The 18427-nt window shown below is 47.8% G+C and overlaps 1 protein-coding gene, 1 long non-coding RNA gene and 1 pseudogene across 3 annotated transcripts in view; 2 read left to right on the forward strand and 1 right to left on the reverse strand.

Moving 5' to 3' along the window:
- LOC146210004 (uncharacterized) overlaps positions 1-18427 on the forward strand; it is a 48171-nt gene that overhangs the window by 20473 nt on the left and 9271 nt on the right. The gene's annotated exons all lie outside the window — the stretch shown is intronic.
- On the forward strand, positions 7106-8579 carry LOC146210006 (uncharacterized; annotated as a pseudogene).
- Positions 11173-15293, reverse strand: LOC146210007 (uncharacterized). The gene is made up of 2 exons (XM_084606162.1): positions 13908-15293; positions 11173-13383 (listed from the first exon to the last, which is right to left on the reverse strand). Exons 1-2 carry the CDS (start codon positions 14781-14783, stop codon positions 11836-11838), a joined length of 2424 nt encoding a protein of 807 aa, XP_084462288.1. The 5' UTR covers positions 14784-15293; the 3' UTR covers positions 11173-11835.

The raw sequence follows: 18427 nt of genomic DNA on the forward strand, positions 1-18427 counted from the left end.
GCGCCACTGAGCTACACTCCAGCATTTGCGCCGGCTCCTCCTCAAGTATTGCGTCGCACGTATGCCGAAGTCACTTCAAGTTCACCTCCTGAGCCAGCATATGCCTATGCTTCGCCCCCCATGCGGTCGGACCAACAGCTTTTGCTCCCCCCTTGCTTCAGACACGATCTCCATGGCGCACTTCAGACAACAGGCCTATTTGCTACCACTGCGGCATCCCTGGGCACACTACACGCTACTGCCGGCGCCGAATAAATATGGCCTTTGCTGCACGGCCTGCGCCACCTTATTTGGCCCCCCAGTTCCCAGTCCTATCAGGTCCTCCAACAGCACCCCCTGATCCTCCGGACTTCCTCCCTCGTCGTTCGCCATCACCCCGGCGCCGCTCCATTTCGCCAATGCGCCGACGACCCGCTACCCAGCCGGAAAACTAACCGCCGCAGTTCGCGAGGCACGAACTGCGTATTCGACAGAATTTCAAAGTCCTCGTCATAATCCTGCAAATGTTATTCCTGTCATCATTGAAGGTGTTCATACTCTTGCGCTCGTCGACACCGGTGCCGCTGTATCAGTTATCAGCCTAAAACTCTGCCGCTCCATCAGAAAGGTGACCGAGGGACTATCGCTTCGTACCGCATCCGCTCAAAGTGTACAGCCGACAGCTATCTGCACTGCTCGCGTCGTCATTGCTGCAGCCTTGTACATCATCGAATTCGTCGTTCTCCCCACATGTTCTCATGACGTCATTCTCGGCTGGGATTTCCTGTCCCAGCATCATGCTATCATTGACTGTGCCAGTCCTCAAGTAGAGCTCATTGAATCGAGTGATGCACCGTCTGATGCCCTGCTCCACGAGCCGTGTCCTCGTTTTGCGGCCAAACTCCTCGTAGCTCATGACACAACCATCCCACCCGTTAGCGCTGTTCTGGTTCCCCTCACTGCCTCTTTTACCACCGCCGCGACAGTCCTCTTTGTGCCCTCTAACGTTGTCTGCCGCCGCCACTTACCACTGCCGTTTGCTGTCCTTGACATGAACAACGGCGCTAGCACACTTCTGGTAGCCAATCCTCTTGCGTCTCCCGCTATGTTGATCGAAGGGGAGTGCCTTGGCTGCATCTAGCCCGTGGACCTTCTGTTCACCTTTGATGATGAGTCATTCCCTGGTTGCCAAGTTGATGCCTTGACCCCAACTCGTGTGGCTTCCGATCCGCTACAGCGGGACCTTTTTGACCATTCTGTAGACAGCGCTCTAGAGCCGCGCCACCGCGAGCAACTTCTTGACCTTCTACACCAATTCCGCTCCTCCTTCGACATCCCGCAATCTTCCTTGGGCCGCACGACGACCGTTTCCCACCTCATCGACACTGGCGCTCATCCACCTCTCCATCAGCGGCCATATTTGTGTCCCCGACTGAGTGCCGTGTTATTGCCCAACAAGTCAATGACATGCTGCAACGCGGAATAATTAGAGAATCCTGTAGCCCATGGTCTTATCCTGTGGTCCTAGTTATAAAGAAGGATGGCTCCATAAGATTTTGTGTTGATTATCGCCACCTCAACAAAATTACTCGTCAAGATGTGTACCCCCTCCCACGAATCGACGATGCCCTAGACTGCTTGCAAGGTGCAGAATTCTTTTCCTCACTGGATTTACGCTCCGGGTATTGGCAGGTGCCCATGGCAGAGGCGGATCGTGCTAAGACCGCCTTTATTACTCCAGACGTACTATACGAATTTAATGTTATGCCATTCGGACTCTGTAACGCCCCAGTCACATTTGAAAGAATGATGAACACTGTACTGCGCGGCCTGAAATGGAACATCTGTTTATGCTACCTCGATGATATCGTCGTCTTTTCAACAGACTTCCCGACCCACCTGACTCGACTTCGCCAGGTCTTCACCTGCCTAACCCGCGCTGGTCTTCAACTGAACCTCAAAAAGTGCCGCTTCGGTGCCCGCAAGCTCACAATACTCGGACATGTTGTGTGTAAAGATGGAGTTCTGCCTGATCCTGAGAAGCTGCGCGCCGTCGCTGACTTTCCGAAACCGACCACTTTGAAACAACTGCGAAGTTTCGTGGGCCTCTGCTCGTACTTTCGTCGTTTTGTTCGGAATTTCGCAACCATCATAGCCCCCCTTACACAGCTCTTGAAAGGCACCCCTAACCTCTCCTCTTTGTCGCCAGCCTGCGATGATGCATTCGCGATACTGCACAATGTTCTGACCTCACCGCCAATCCTTCGCCATTACGACCCTACTGCACCTACAAAAATTCACACCGATGCCAGTGGTGTCGGCCTCGGCACCGTCCTCGCCCAGCGCAAGCCTGGTTTCTCCGAATACGTTGTCGCCTACGCAAGCCGTGCTCTTACCAAAGCCGAGTCCAACTACTCCGTTACCGAAAAGGAGTGCTTAGCAATTGTGTGGGCTGTAACGAAGTTCCGCCCTTACTTATACGGCCACTCCTTCGAGGTAGTTACAGATCATCACGCTCTCTGCTGGCTCGCGTCTCTCAAGGATCCGTCTGGCCGTCTTGGGCGCTGGGCTCTCAGGCTTCAGGAATACGACATCCGTGTAGTGTACCGCTCTGGCCGCAAAGCACTCTGACGCCGACGCTCTTTCTCGGTCACCGATGCACTCGCCTAACTCATCGTCTCCTCCTCAAGCATCCTTGTTTGCACTCACCCTTGAGGATATGCCTTTCGAGCAACGACAAGATCCTTGGGTCTCTAACCTGCTAGATATCCTTGGCACTACTTTCGTGACTACGCATCCACGGGCACTCCGCCGACAGGCCTCCCATTTCACCATTCGGAACGGTCTTCTCTACCGAAGGAACTACAACTCAGACGGCAGAATGTGGCTTCTTGTCATTCCGCGCCACCTCCGCTCCGAGGTTTGTGCCCACCATCACACTGACCCGCAAAGCGCTCATGCCGGCGTGCTGAAAACCTATGATCAAATTCATCAGAGGTACTACTGGCGGGGAATGTACAATTTCGTACGGCGCTACATTCGCTCTTGTACCGCCTGTCAACAACGCAAGACTCCTCGCCATCCCGCTGGCCCTCTCCAGCCTTTACCATGTCCAGCTCGCCCGTTTGATCATGTGGGAATCGACCTCTATGGTCCGCTACCATGCAGTGCCGCTGGTAATCGATGGGTCATCTCCGCCGTCGACCACCTGACCCGTTATGCGGAGACTGCTGCACTTCCCGCGGCGACAGCCCGAGAGGTCGCCCATTTTCTCCTGCATCACTTCATTCTTCGACACAATGCCCCTCGCGAGCTACTGAGTAATAGAGGTAGTGTCTTTCTTTCCGAAGTAGTCCAAGAGCTCCTGTCGTCTTGCAAATCGATACATCGGGCTACAACTGCGTACCACCCGCAAACAAACGGCCTCACGGAGCACTTCAACCGTATGCTTGGGGATATGCTTGCAATGTATGTTACATCTGAATCTGGAAGCTCCAACTGGGACCAGGTACTGCCATTCGTAACGCTCGCGTACAACACTGCCACCCAAGCAACAACTGGTTTTTCGCCCTTCTTTTTCTTATACAGCCGTGAGCCACCTTGTACTCTGGACACAATTTTGCCATACCATTCAGATGCCTCTGAGTACAGTGCTTTGTCAGATATTGTACAGAAAGCCGAGGAACGCCGTCAGCTAGCTCGCACGTTTACCTCCAACACTCAAGGCTATCGCAAAGATAAGCACGATAGCGATACCCCTGCTCCCATGTTCCTGGCCGACAGCTTCGTTTGGCTATGCATTCCTGCCACCAACAAACTAGAAACCAAATACCACGGACCTTATCGCGTCTTGGAACACACATTCCTTGTGAACTACGTCATCGAGCCAGCCACCCCTTCTTCCGACCACCGCCCTCGCGGCCGCAAGGTTGTCCACGTTAGCCACCTCAAGCCATATTACAACCCCCTGGTCGTCTCTTCTCCCTGAGTCGCCAGGATTGCGACTTCTTCACGTGGGGGAAATGTAAAGAAGACAAAAAACAGAAAACGCTGCGGCATCGCCATCACCATCGCTTGTCTCCGGCGCCCATCTCTCGCGCTGAAGCTGTGCCCTGCGGCTGGCAATTCGACCCTGCTGTGCCCAAATTGCAGGCAGCGCTAGACGTTCAAACCATCTATTAAATCCGCATTTCAGAAGAAACATGCAGATGCGGGGGTCAGGTGATCTTCTTTGGGAGAGCAGCAGGAAATCCAAGAGCGAAGGGGACTGAGGAGAGGGGCAGTGCACAGGGAGTGTTGAAAAGTGGTGCGTGCTTCAAATGTGGTGCGGCGCTAGCTTTAAAGGTCCGTGGAGCAGGGCCCCACAAAACGTTTGACCTGCAAGACTATAAGGCATCCGCAGGAGAACAGGTGCATCAATTTTTGGGTATTTTATGATATTCTGTTTATTTATTCTTTATTGATACATCAAGGGCCCCGATATGGGACTTTACATGAGGGGTGGGCTTGTGTACGGCCATAAATAGTGACAGGCTTGTGCTCTACTTGGCTACGATAAGACGGCTTCCTCAGTGGCAGCCTTGAAGCGTACAGGATCACCGATGAGTGCCAGATGGTTGGGAAGGCCATTCCAGTTGTAAGCACGAAGAATGAAACGTAGTTATGCGGGCACATGGTGGAATGATGCTGTTAGAATGGCTTGTGTGAGGTGTTCGATGCACTGGTTGGATGAATTGACTGTCACGTGGTAATGCATAAAAGAACATATGATAAAGGCAGAGGCGTGAAGTTCAGCGACGAGAAGCGAGAGTAAGAAGTTGCGACTGAGATTTCGTGGCGGTGGTGCTTGAAGTGTACGAGTAGTTCGAAAGAATGAAACAGGTGGCACGGTTTTAAATAGATTCAAAAGCTTTAGTAAGGTTAGAATGGTGTTGATCGAAGATAGCACTGGCATATTTTAGTTGAGGTCGCACAAGGGTTTTGTAAGCTAGTAGTTTTACACAAGAAGGTGCCATTGGCAGGTTACGGCGGAGGTATCCAAAAGTTCGATTAGAGGAATTATGTGGTTTATGTGGCAAGACCATGTTAAATTATTAGTGAGGTCATTCTCCATGCCTGTCAATGCACTGCGCAAACAATACAGCGGTGCTGTCGGGCAAAGTTGCGCTCCCGTTTTTGAGGGCGCTACTGACGTTTTTTTTTGAGGCACATAGGTCTGAATGTCGGCGCGGAGGCTGGAGCGTCGCTATTCGCTAGCGGGATAACTTCTATTAAGCATGAATCATACATATTCAGTATATTTACTTGTAAGGCCGACATCCTCTAAGCATAACAAGTGGTCACGATACTTAATGACACCAACACTATGACATTTTATGGGAGGCAGTTTCAAGAAATGTGCGCATGGCTAAACAAACTACATTACTGCTCCGTTAGTGTCGATGGTAATATAAAAAATACAATGCTAGTCTACGCTGCGGTAAAACAAATATTAAGAAGAAAGGTGCTAGCATTTATTTACACATTTCACAACAGCAGCTGTGCTACAAGAGTAACTACTTTTACAGCTTCATGACTTTTCATGAGAGTGGCTTCTGCCGAAATGGTGGCTTATGCAAATCATTCTTGTCTGTTATAGAAGAGGCGTCGTTCACCAGCAGTGGTGAATCTAGTTGCTACAAGGAGAGAAAATTGTTCTAGGTGACTACTGTCAGTGACAGGGCACTTCAGCAAGCTTGAGTTACAGATGGCTGGAACAGCTCCGTCGGTCAAGTTTTTCAGTGGATTTTGCTGCAGCGTCTCTGTAAGAAACATTGGGATCTCTAAGGAGAACAATTTTGGTATCAGCTATTACGTTCAATGAGTCAGTGCATCGCACAAACAATTTTTTTTTCTTCTAACTTGAAAAACTAGGAAAACAAATACACGCGTTGCACCTTTTGGTTTCGCTCACTCCGAAGTAATCGTGATAATAGGTAAAGCTTGTGGTCTTATTTTCTCACAGAATTTCGCAATTAGTCTATGCACTGGAAAAACAAAAATATTGCTCTGAAGCACTGCAACATACCACACAGACAAGCTAACCAAGGAGGAAATTAGCACCGCAGTCCATAAAATACATCTGCACATTTAATATCATTATTGCCTTACTGACGTGTAATAAATGCAGTTTCTGGTGCTGTCATTATTTTTCACAAGCCTGAATACAGCTGAACACTACGCAGCGATCGTCGGAAGGATAAAGCAAGGCTGGCACTTACAATTTGGTCAATGCTGTATGCCAGCAGCATTCGACGGCAGAGAAAAATAGAAGCAAGACCTTGCACACTACAAAATAGCCTAGGGCAACAGCACGTGGCTATACGGACTGCTTTACGACACGGCGCACCCGGCACTCGCCTGGCGAAGGTGACCCAACGTTGCTGTCACCATTTCTCTACAGCCGGTGGCGTAACTTCTTGACGGAGGAGGAGCGGGGACAACGGCCGCGGAGCGCGGAGTTGCCAGGCACAGAGTATAAAGAAAGTTATGAGTGAGGTGAACACCAAGGTATTTAAACTAATTGGTTGAAGCTATTGTACTATTGTTAATTTTGTAATTGGGAGGAGTGTAGTTTCGGCGACGGAAAGAAATCAGGAAAGTGTTAGGGGTATTCAGTGACATCAGCCACGTAGCGCACCAATGTTGTATGCGAATTAGATCATTCTGGAGGGCAGGAGCGTCGGAGGAGTTAGTTACAGGGCGGTAAAGTACACAGTCATCAGCGAAAAGGCGGATGGTAGAAGATACTGAAGGGAGACCAATGTAAATTAGGAACAGTAAGGGGCCAAGGACAGTGCCTTGGGGCACACCTGAAAGAACACGTGAAAAGGAAAAGGATTGGTTATTGGCAATACAGTGCCTAGAATACTGAAGTGTGATTACCGCCAAGCGGCTCCTATGAGAAGCACAGTGCAGCCTCATCATGCATCCGCGAGGTGGCGCTCGCCGTCGTTTACACGTCAAGCTGAACAGTAGCTGAACGCGTGGGAAGCCTATATGCTCACGTTTTCGGTGCTTTTTGTGTGAATTTGAGTGGATTCCGCACGCTGTACGCTTTGTCTGGCTTGTTAAAAACGTGTGTATGATGAGCCGGCGTCAAAGCCATTTTTTTGTGCCCGGTTGCACAACCGGGTACAAATCGTGCAAAGAAAAGCTGTCGCTTTTCGGTGTACCCAAGGACGAGGAGTTTTTTCTGAAGTGGCAGAGAAATATCCCGAGAGCTGACAAGCCCCTCGAACGGAACGCCGCTGTTTGCGAACTTCATTTTGATCCCCAGTTTGTGTTACGGCACTTCGAACATAACATAAAAGATGAGACAGTGCGTTTGGAAAGGAGCAAACCAGTCCTTCAGTCGGATGCCGTTCCTACGATCTTCCCGAACGTGCCCAAGTATCTGTCCAAGCCCGTACCGAAGAAGAGGAAGCCAAAAGAGCGACTGGACCCCCAGATCGTGCCTTCGAAGAGGCGGCGAACAGTTCCGCCCGCCAGCGATATATCAGCTGACGTTCCCGCGTCTGACATACCCGGGTATGCGTCTGCCGAATCGGGGCCACCAAGAACTTTGGATGCCAGATACGTTCCCCTTCCATCGGATAAATGGGGAAAGCATGTATTTTGTGAAGATCCGCTTACAGTGTCGTATAGTGTGTGCCTACCAGGGCCGAACATGGGGCTCCTTCACGCTCAGAAGCTTGTTTTGTTCCGTGCAATGAGGGCAGCGCTGTCAAGCATCAGGTGTTCATCCGTGGTGTGGAACTTGCGGCGTTAGACAACAAATGTGATCCAGCGTCCCTGCTGCAAGAGGTGGACAGAATGCAGGTTTGCTCAGGAGCGGGTCTTCTGACGGAGTTCTTCGATGTCAATTGTTCGCAAATGATAAAGTGGGGCGAAGGCTTCTATCATATACGATGCAAAGGTGCTGTGAAAGAAAATGAGATGCGGTGCATCGCATGCAAGTATGTGCGAAGGCTTCTACTTAATCAACGGTGTCGGGAAAAGAAACGAAATGTCAGGTATGATTATGGAAAGAAGTTGAGGGCCAGAACTGAAGCAGTGCGACGTCTCAGAGTCAAAGTGAAAAGCTTGGATCAAACAATCGCTAAAATGAAGCAGGAAAATGAAGATATTGAAGAAAGTACTGTGCTAAAAAAGATTGAAAAGCTTCCACAAAAACAAAGAGTTGCAATCATGCAGTGTTTTGAGGCTGGAAGTCGCAAATCTGTGAAAGGGATGCGCTGTAATCCAGAGTGGATATTAGAATGTATTATAATGCACATGAAAAGTCCACGTCTCTATGAACATGTGCGAAAGCAAAAAATACTTGTGCTACCTAGCCGCACCTGTCTGAGGAAATATATGAAGAAGTATGAGAGCAGATTTGGATTTAATACAGCAGTGCTTTCCGGCATATCAAGAAAAATGCAACAGATGACTGAATTTGAGTGCCATGGTGGTCTCATTCTCGATAAGATGAAGCTTGCAGAAAACTTTGCTGTTGCAAGCGGCTCTGGTAAAGTGGACGGGTTCGTTGATCTTGGCCCCTACACGCCTGAGGCTGACAAGACAGTTACATGTGACCATGGTCTGGTTATCATGTTTCAGCCTCTTTCAGGGTCATGGCATCAAATCCTTGGCGTTTTTGCTTCTAAGGGAAACGTTAAAGCACCGTTGCTCTCGAAGATTCTTTTAGAAGCTGTGCTGCTTTCCGAAAATGCCGGTCTGAAGGTTGACTACGTCACCTGTGATGGCGCGTCATGGAATCGGGCAATGTGGCGCAATTTTGGCATTGCAGCAAGCTCAAAAGCTATCAAACCATCGACAAACCATCCTTGTGGAGATGACAGACGCCTTTTCTTCTTGTCCGACTTTCCGCACTTAGTAAAATGTGTGCGCAATGGCTTCATCAAGGCAGGCTTCAAAACGCCAGAGGGACATGTGGACGTAAGGCCCATCAAGATAGCCCATGACCATGATAAGTGCCAAGTCACATTGAAAGCAATGCCAAAAATAACTAATGTCCACTTGAGTCCTAATAGCTTTGAAAAAATGAAAGTCAATTTGGCATTCCACCTTTTTAGCCCACAAGTTTTGCATCGCTTGTTTTTGTACAAGAACGAAATTCCACATTCATGTGACCACACCGATGCTACAGCCAAGTTCATCACCTTCATGCATAATCTGATCGATGTAATGACATCGAGAGAGCCATCAAGCTCACTCAGGGCAAACTCGAAAAAAGAAGATGTTTAAAGAAAGCCCTTGTGTATATTGATGAGTGGGAAGCCAATACAGGGCCTTCTAAGGCTGGTTTTCTATCACCTGGCACTGCGGAAGGGCTTAGAGTAACCTTGAAAGCCACTCTGGAACTCTTGACCTACCTCAATGAAAAAATTGGCTACAAATACCTTTTGACTTCAAGGCTTAGTCAAGATGCAATCGAAAAGCTTTTTGGCATAATACGCCAATTTAATGGCTGCAATGATCACCCGACATCGGCACAGTTCCTCACAGCAGTGAACTGCCTTAGCTTTTATAATCTGGTAAAAGCTCCAAGTACTGGCAATTGTGCAGGCGGAATGCTCGATGCTGTAGTTGGGACCACTGAATTAGCAAGCCACGTCGACACCCTGCTGGACTCTGGTAAACTGGACGAAGCATCAAGAATTCTTCAGACCTCTCCAACTTCATTAGCACCTGATCACATATACCCAGAGAAAACAAGTGACGCCAGACTGGTGTACTACCTAGCAGGATATGTTGCACGACGAAAGGTCCTCACAACAAAATGCCAAGATTACTTCGATGCTCTCCTTACATCACCAGAGAACGCAGAAAAGCAACTTTCATCCTTCAGAGGGCTCACCAGTGCCAACGTCCATAGAAAATACATGGTAACTTTCAGAAGCTCTAGCGTGTCCAAATGCGGTTAAATTTTCATGGGGTTTGTGGCAGCGTTTTCGTCTTTAGAGAATAGAGGAAATGTTGCGGGCAGATTTTATTTTTAAGACTTCATTTTATTTCAAATCAGAGACAAATATTCCTAAAAATTGCGTTTTTAGATATGTCGGTCTTCCTTGTCATCTCATAAAAAAACTAGGCTAAACATCAAAATTTCCTCCGCAACATTTCCTCCCTTTTTCTTTCCTGATTGTTAAACTGCAATTTTTACCCATATCGAACCTATTGTTAGCGTTTTACAGGTTCTGAAAGTTGTGAATGTATTTTCTGCGAGAATTGAAGTTCGCGCCAAATTTAACTATTTGCGTCGTGGCTCCATCTGGTGTCAAACTGTTTAGACAATACTACACTCTACCACCAACCTCTTGCTTGTCAGCGTTAGTGCGCGCATGTTTTTCTCAAAATTTTGACCAACTTGACTTCTTTCTGTCCTTTTTTCTTGCTTGGGCTGTGAAGTGAGATGCCAGGCGCAGACAAGAAGAACCCCTCCTCCGCTGCCCGAGGATATAACATTTTTCGCACCAAAGCATAAGTGACTCACAGGGCCATTTATGTGGGAGAACAGCATTGTTCCCACCCCAACAAAGGTGTGCAGTGGTTCAGGCGACCTATAGTGGGATACAAGTCAAGGCGGGAGCAAACATCCTTGGCACCTATCCATTGTGCATGTAGAAGAGGCGCGACAGGAAAGCAAAGGAGATGAGCCTTTGTTGGCTTTTGTGCCCATGATGTGGGAAGTGGGCTCTTGAGCTCTAATCACCTCGCACCCTTTCTCCAACCTCCCCCTTCACACCTCCGCATGAAAAGCGAACATCCACTCCCCACAGCAAGGGGACAGAATCCTGTCTCCTTCCTTTTCCTGCCTAGCCTCTGCTGCATTGCCCACGGATCAGCGCCAGCTGAAAAATCAATCCAGCGAGCCCGATGGTACCTATGGCTTCAATCAGGTTGGAAAGGTCTATACACGCTGACATCTCCCCAAGGCAAGGGGTGAAATAACCATTTCGTTCCTTTTCTTGTCTAGCCTCTGCTGTACTGTAGCTCCGACCTCATGAGAACTGGTCGAACCGGTCCGTCGTGTAAATAACATGACCTCAAAGGCGAGTAGCCTGGCAGGCAAAATCATTTAGTTCCACTTCTGAACCGGTTTCGCTAAGTCAAGCATTCGACCACTGCCTTTATTCTCCCATTTAGAGCCGGCTCGGTATGCGCCGCAGCTAGCAGGACCTCCTGCACCACGCTGCAAAATACACAGCGACAAAAAAAAAATGCAACTCGAAGTAGGGCGCCTACTAAGCCTTCCTTGGAAATCATATGAGGTAAGGAATTTCAGCTTGCAAACCAGTCGGAATTGGTTGGAAGATTTCCTTTTAGGGTTGCTGCCCCGTTTTTGCGTACAAAAGATCATACGCGGGTGGCGTGGCCACCACCCCTCTTTCCTTCTGTTTAGATTGCATTTTTTTTATTTGAACAAAATAAACCAGTAGCAAGAAACCTGTTCCAATACATGATCGTGACAGTGACAAAAGGAAAGGGGAAAGATGCTCTGTAGTCAGGAAGGGTGTCCTAGACGATTTCTCGGTGTTCTTCATTTTTAGTTTTTGCATTCAAAGGTCGCTTGAGTGTGCGTGTCATCTGTGCTTCGACAATGTAATGAGGTTCGCGAATTGGAAGGCCACGGCTTCTTCTTGGGTCCACGAGTTCTGGCAGCAAACAGTGCATATAAAATTTTTTGAGACGTGGCAACATCTCGTCCTCCCAAAACGATTCATGCCTGGAAATCACCTCAATACTCATGCCATTTTTGGTCCAGATTACAAACAAGCACTTCTGACGGCGAGCAATATTGAGCTGGCCTTATACTTGGTACCAATAATTGCTGTTAGTCTTCAGCTGCAATCTTCCGGCCTTGTTTTCGACACAGCAGGTTATTTTTTTGGCGCGAACTCCTTCTAGTGGAGTAATGTCCCTCGCTGAGTACGGACACTTGACTTCGACGAGGATGTCCTCCCCAATGAGTCCGTCAGGGGAAGCGCCAAGAAAGGGGTTTTCCTGGTCAACAAACAGGCCGCACTCTTTTACCACAACGTTGCATTCCTTCTCGATTTGCTTTAGTGCTAAGCAATCGTGGTCCTTTCCGTACCTTATGGCTTCAGATGTGATTTCTTTGTACAGGATATCGCCAACTGTCCGCCCACATCCCGTCGTTGCTTTCATTTTACACACAGCGCCAAACAGTGATGCTGTCAATCTCTTTCGCCTTTCCTGCTTCCATAGAGTGGATCCACTTTGCTTTGACGTTGCTCGCTGCAGGTCTTCAATGTTGTTTGCCGAGAGCGAAAGCGATTTCAGGAAGTTGTCCGAAGCAGTTGCAAAAGCATCGGGCTCCATGTCTGGTAGGCCGTAGTCAGCATCGGCACCAAGATGTAGCTCTTTATCTCTGCGCTGGCAGCGTGGCGTGGTTGACAGCTTCTTTTTCGGTAGCTTTCGCCTTGAATTCCTCTTGGAAACTGATGCCTTCACAAATGATGCTGTACATCTTCCAAGCTGCCCTCCGGAAATCCTGCGCGCTATTTTTTCGTGGTATGTTCCTCGGCAGTTCACCGATAAAGACGCAGCAAGACACCTTGTCTTGTACGATCCTTTCATGGAATAATTAATCCGCTTTCCGCCTGCAAATTTTGCCACAACGAAGTTATAATGCTCGGCAGCATTATTGTCGACGTCCATTATCAGGCTCGCAGCGTTTGCAACCACTCTGCTCATGGCCACACAAATTTCTTCAAATATGCCTTTTTGAAGTATTTCAGGAAATATATTTTCTTCTCCCGCTTTGCCCCCGGAACAGAAGTAACCAGCGCAGTTGGCGTGGTCTCCAAAAACATGATTTGGGCCGTTCTTTATGTCCTTAACAAGGCGCTCTACTTTTTCAGAAAACGATGCATCTTCAGAGCCTCTAACTTTTATTGCTGTTGCAACACCATGCCGCAGGCGCACAGCTGCTTGGAGAACAGAGTTTTTTACCTTCGGGGGAAGCTTTTCCAGCCGTTTCTTCTGTGCAATCTCTCTTATCTTTGAGGCATAGTTGCGAAGTATGTGGTTCCTGCACTCAATTTTTTCAACCCGCTGGTTTCCATATGGTGCTGCTGCTATGATAGAGCGGTAAGTGCTCGAATCACCATCAGCAATAAGTTTTGTATACTTGATGCCATGCAGTTCAATGCTTTTCTTGAAGCCTTCAACCACAATAGCTTGCTCCATGCTGGTTGAGCTTCCGTGCCAGTTCTTGTGGCACTGATGCTGTTTCGGGGTGGCATCTTGTGGAGTACGAGCACACATTGCGCACACCTTGTTTTTCACGCCAAGGTACAGGACTTTTCCAGTTCTGTGACCAACGATAGCAGCCTGAAAGAGTAACACCAATATTAGTCACAAAGCTGCCCTGCTGATTGCAGTGCTTATATCTAGAACAGATAGGTATTTCAGCTTATCATGCAAGTTGCAACTCAAGTGTTACTTTTTAATGACCTTTTTCGATCCAAGTGGTACCTATCCCTGTTGTCATAGATGTTCAACATTCTTTTTTCTTAATTGTAATGTGATTATTTGTAAAAAAAAAGGAAAGTAATATAATCATTCAGGTCCGTGTGTTTGCACGTATACACACGTATACTCAAGCACACATAACATCGCTGGCAGCACTTTTGTATTCACAATTCTAACCATCGCACACTTGCCCTCTTCGTTGACGCTAGACGATGCAAGCGAAACCAGTTTTAGTGCTAGGTTATGGAGGTGTGGGCAGCGATCAAGACAATGGGGCAGTGAAAAAAGGTCAAGCATCTTTTTGCACTAAGTATAAAACATTTCCATGTATAAAATGGAGCGCTTTTTGTTATTATCGTAATTCAATAAATTTGTGCACTCACCACTCCTGACGAAGCGTCATATTTGTTCTTGTAGGATCTTTTTGACCACGCTCCATCTGCGATGACTGCTATCGTGGGTATACCATCACTGTCAATGTCTCCACATTCTCTTGCCAGCCTTGCCTCTTCCGCGCCCGCTTTTTTCATTTCCTCCCAGGCGGCTTCATTGATAATTTGTCCAACGTCGTCTTCTATTTTTGTGTAAGTGTCCGATGACATTCCTGGGATGTTCATGGACGCCAGCAGTTCGTTGAGGTTTGAGAAACCGCAGCCGATTGACACTATTCCACACACTGCTGCCGTGTTTATGTCGCCGCAGCCGCTGGAAGCTTGCGCGTCAGGTGCCGGGTCGGTGTGGATGACATCCTTTCTTCGGCACATCCTGCATACAAGAATCAGCTTACTTCGAAGACCTTGCTTCCTTTCAGACACACAGTCCATATCCGCCAAAGTGCAGTTGAAGGGAACATGAACGGCGGTCTTTTGCAAGCTGGTCAACAGGTGCTGAAGGTTAACAATGCGTCGCCCTTGTATACCAGCATTCGCACTGACGTCCTCTTCTGCAGTGGGTGCGGAACCTCCATTGGCAACATCTTCTTCGGACGACCCTGTTGCGCTCATTACTGAAGATGACCGGGTAATTCCTGACACCTCTACATCTTTGATGAAAGCTTCAACGTCTGCCGGCCTGGGGCTGTGCTTGATGGCTTCTGGTGACGAAGGCTCTTCAGCAGGGTGGGAAAGGTAGCTGCCACAGCGAGAATAGTGCGTTTTGCTCGTAGGTGGGTCATTATCCAGAGCTTGCCTCTTTCTGGTGTTCGCAATCAGTGCACCAGCCCGCTTACGCTTCCCGTACCTGAAATTCTTTGCTGGCATTTTCTGCTGCCTCGTTGCCTTCTGGTATTCAAGTCACTTGATACTAATTCATTGTTCACTAGACTGAAATCACAAGTCGGGCGCAGCGTTGCGCGAAAAACTGTCATAAGATTACGATCAAGGATTGAACGAAACACACATGTCTTGTTGGTACGAAGGAGCGGAAGATATATGTGTTCGGCGACGTGAACGCTGGCAGGCAACTAGGCAAAGTAAACGGTCATACACTCGCGGGCACCTCTCTGTGGCTATGTAACCGAGGCAATGCTGGAAAGGGAAGCAGACAAGATTTTGTGCACTAGGAGTTCCTTTCTTTCCTTTTATCTGGGGGCTGAATACTAGGGTCCCCAACACAATGGATTGTTTTCCAGTAACCAAAGGCTAATATGGGGGAAGGTTCCCTTCACGCGTTTTCAACTCTGTCAAAAGATGATTCACACCTTTCTCTCTCCCTAGTCGAAACCAGCCCTGCTTAGTACTGCCTGCAAAGAATCCTCACCCTACCACTGTAAAGAGTAGTAAACCGGTTTCCTTTACGAGTTAACCTCCCTGCCTTTCCTCCTCATCTTCCTTCTCTTCCTTCGCACAAAAGATGGGAGGGGGCATAGGCGACCCAAACTGGAAAACGCTACAATGGTGCGCTACTGGAGAAAAGGACCATTCTCTGGCCCCCACTCCGGTCCCCCAGGTTTGGCCGCATATCAACTGAAAGTTTTCGGCTCTACTTTTTGTACGCGGAAGAAGTAACACTTTCGTGTCACGGTGTAATTTACACACCTGGACGGGGAATAGAACTTTCCTCCCTTTTGTGGTGCTTAAGTGCTGCCATCTATCGACAAAAAAAGTTCAAATCTGAGTTGCCTTGCAGCTGGTGAGCCCTCTTCACAGCATTCTGTGACCAAGGGGGACTGCTGTATCCAACACGTGAGCTGTTCGCTTTTGTTGAAGCACTGGAGGACTCTTTCACCATTTGGTTTAGCTGGAATAAGCTGCACAGAGACAGCATTACAGAGATTATGCAGCACATGCAACAACTGCCACATGTTGGCTGCGATAACCACAAGGAAGCACTTACAAGCAGCATTGTAAAGTTTCTCATAATGACACGTCTTCACTTCTACATGAAGTCCCTGAACAAAGACCGCACTTCCACAAGGGAGAAGAAAAAGCATTTGAAACTTAGCAGAACAACGTGAGGACCATGTGGAGATGTGCTTTCAGCTATGTCTTGTTGAACTTTTTCTCAATTGTGTTTTGTATGTTACTTATTTTAAACTAATGTGATGTGACATTAAAGCAATGCCAAATCAGCATGAATTCTGCTATCAAGTCAATATGAATTATTGTTCAGTGTGAAAGCAATCAACAGTTCCATCACGAATGTACAGTAGGGACCATATGTTTTCTACTTTTATTTGCATGAAACTAACAACATTATTTGGTTACGTCAAGCACAGTGCTTATTTTACAATTAATGATCAGCGCTCATAGAAACCTCTAGTTATAATTTCACACGCATTGGACATCCACTTTAATTCGAGTGGATTTAATTATTCGCAATCAATAATCACGAATGCGACTGCTACATTCACGCTGTGCAAAAGTTTTGTAATAGAGGTGTACACTACAAGCCGATTTTTATGGCAAAATGTGCGAGTGCGCGAAGGCCCTATTAAACCCCGTAACACGCGATTTTCGCATTCTGCATAGTCTTCTAAGCGGCAAAATCTGATCGTGATACAGCGTCAGCGCATCTCGACTGTGCTCAGGCAGCAACTTCAGCGCAACTATCGTGGCCGCAGAGAGCAAGTTTAATCGAACGAAAGCTGATGGAAAGCGCAGCATGTATAGTCACTGCCATTGTAGCATGCAAGTGAACGAATTGCAGTCCGGATATACTATTCTATGAACCCGAAGAACCATTACAAACTCGCATTTCTAGCGCGAAACGCACGCATAGCAGGCCCGTAGGAAGCGACGTGTAAGCAGTAGCCAGCGCCGCCTCGCGGTTGCATCGCGGAAGCACACGCGAGCGGCCGCGCCTTCAGCACACTTCCCATATTCCAGCCACTGTAATTGGCAAAGACAAATTGCATGCGGTTGGTTAGAAAGCCTTGAATCCAGTTGAAAACTAGTGGATGAAGGTTTCATCGAGATAGTTAACAGAAGGCGGGAGTGAGGTATTTTGTCAAATGCTTTCTGTAGCGAAAACGGAAGTAATGCATGCAATGCTTTTTTTTGCGATAGCATTCACATTGATGATATAGCCGACAAAACTTGGGCTCCTGCTCATGACGTCATCATCATCATCAGCCTGACTATACCCACTGCAGGGCAAAGGCCTCTCCCATATTTCTCCAATTAACCTGGTTCTGTGCTAGCTGCATCCACTTACCCTCTGCGAACTTCTTAACCTCATCCGCCCACCTAACTTTCTGCTGCCCCCTGCTGTAACGAAATCATGCATACTGCAGTGTGCATGGTTTCGCGCAGTTTCTCAGCATTCTAACGAACTCCACCAAGTGGGATGCGCGATGTTCATCATAAAGAGGTTACTGCAAAATGTTTCCAGTTTGTGGTGCTAACTATGAATTTTTTTTACTCTTTGAATAAAGGACAAGGCTCTTCAAAATGAGCGCCAGAAACATTTGAAGTTATAAACAGAGTGAATTCGAAGCAGAGCTATTAATTCGTTGTTCGGTCGCTCTGACGTCTGCATTTGTATTTTGTATTAATAAAATAACCGTCATTTATGCTCTCGCGAACATTTTGTGCAAATTATTTCTTTGCCTTAATTGTAATGAAGTGTTTCCTTTGGTCTTGTGGATTTGTCCAGCAAAAGCAGTGATGGAAAATATTTAGTGCATGATATGAGATGCGCCAGAACATCCACAAGTGCACCTATTATTTATGAGCTACAGCTTTCAGGTAACGTAGCCATAAACTGCATGTTGCTGGCGCATGCAGCCCGACGAACAGACAGTGCTCTGTTTGTCGTCCTGTCTGTTTTACGTTTGTCTACTTGTTAGCGGGTCATAGCGCGCTGAGAACTAATTTGCTAGTACGTCCTTTTTTTTTTTTTCTGTGGCCACTCTATATTTGCCGCGGCTGCAGACAAACTCCAAAGCTCCCAGTCAGAGTTCTGAATTGTCCGTGTTCGTTGTCCATGTTCACTTGTGCTATCAAGCTTTTAGTGAAAACTAAACGCGTACAGAGTTAATATTCCGATATGCGTTCTATTAAAGCTTGCTTTTCCTAAATTGCGTCGCTAAACTCCATTTGCGCGCAATGATGGAGTTTAGCGACGCATGATGGAGCGGTGCAGCGGTGGCGTAGCGGTAGAACATCTGCCTCGCATGCAAGAGGACCGGGGTTCAAATCCCGGTGCCGCGCAATTCTCCACCGGAAAAAAAAAAAAAAAAATCCGCGTGTCGATGGAATTGCATACACAGGTTTGGGGTGCGATGTGATGCCGGTGAACACCTTCGGCAACGCACTCCCTCACCAGAACAGGAGTTGGCCACCCTGGTGCAGTAATTGGCCACAACCTCCTATGATAAGCTCCATAAAACCCCAGCCCTCAGTCACCAGCGGCTACGGAACAACTGACCACGGTGGCGGTCAGACCTGTGACGCAGCAGGGG

Source organism: Amblyomma maculatum, chromosome 1, assembly GCF_055883805.1.
Source record: "Amblyomma maculatum isolate TAMU_Amacu chromosome 1, ASM5588380v1, whole genome shotgun sequence".
Classification (NCBI taxonomy): Eukaryota; Metazoa; Arthropoda; class Arachnida; order Ixodida; family Ixodidae; genus Amblyomma; species Amblyomma maculatum.

Excerpts from the sequence above, each read along its gene's own strand:
- LOC146210007 (XM_084606162.1), bottom strand. The coding sequence starts at position 14,783 with ATGCCAGCAAAGAATTTCAGGTACGGGAAGCGTAAGCGGGCTGGTGCA. Across the intron at positions 13,384-13,907 it reads ATGACGCTTCGTCAGGAGTG|GCTGCTATCGTTGGTCACAG; the intron begins GTGAGTGCACAA and ends TTACTCTTTCAG.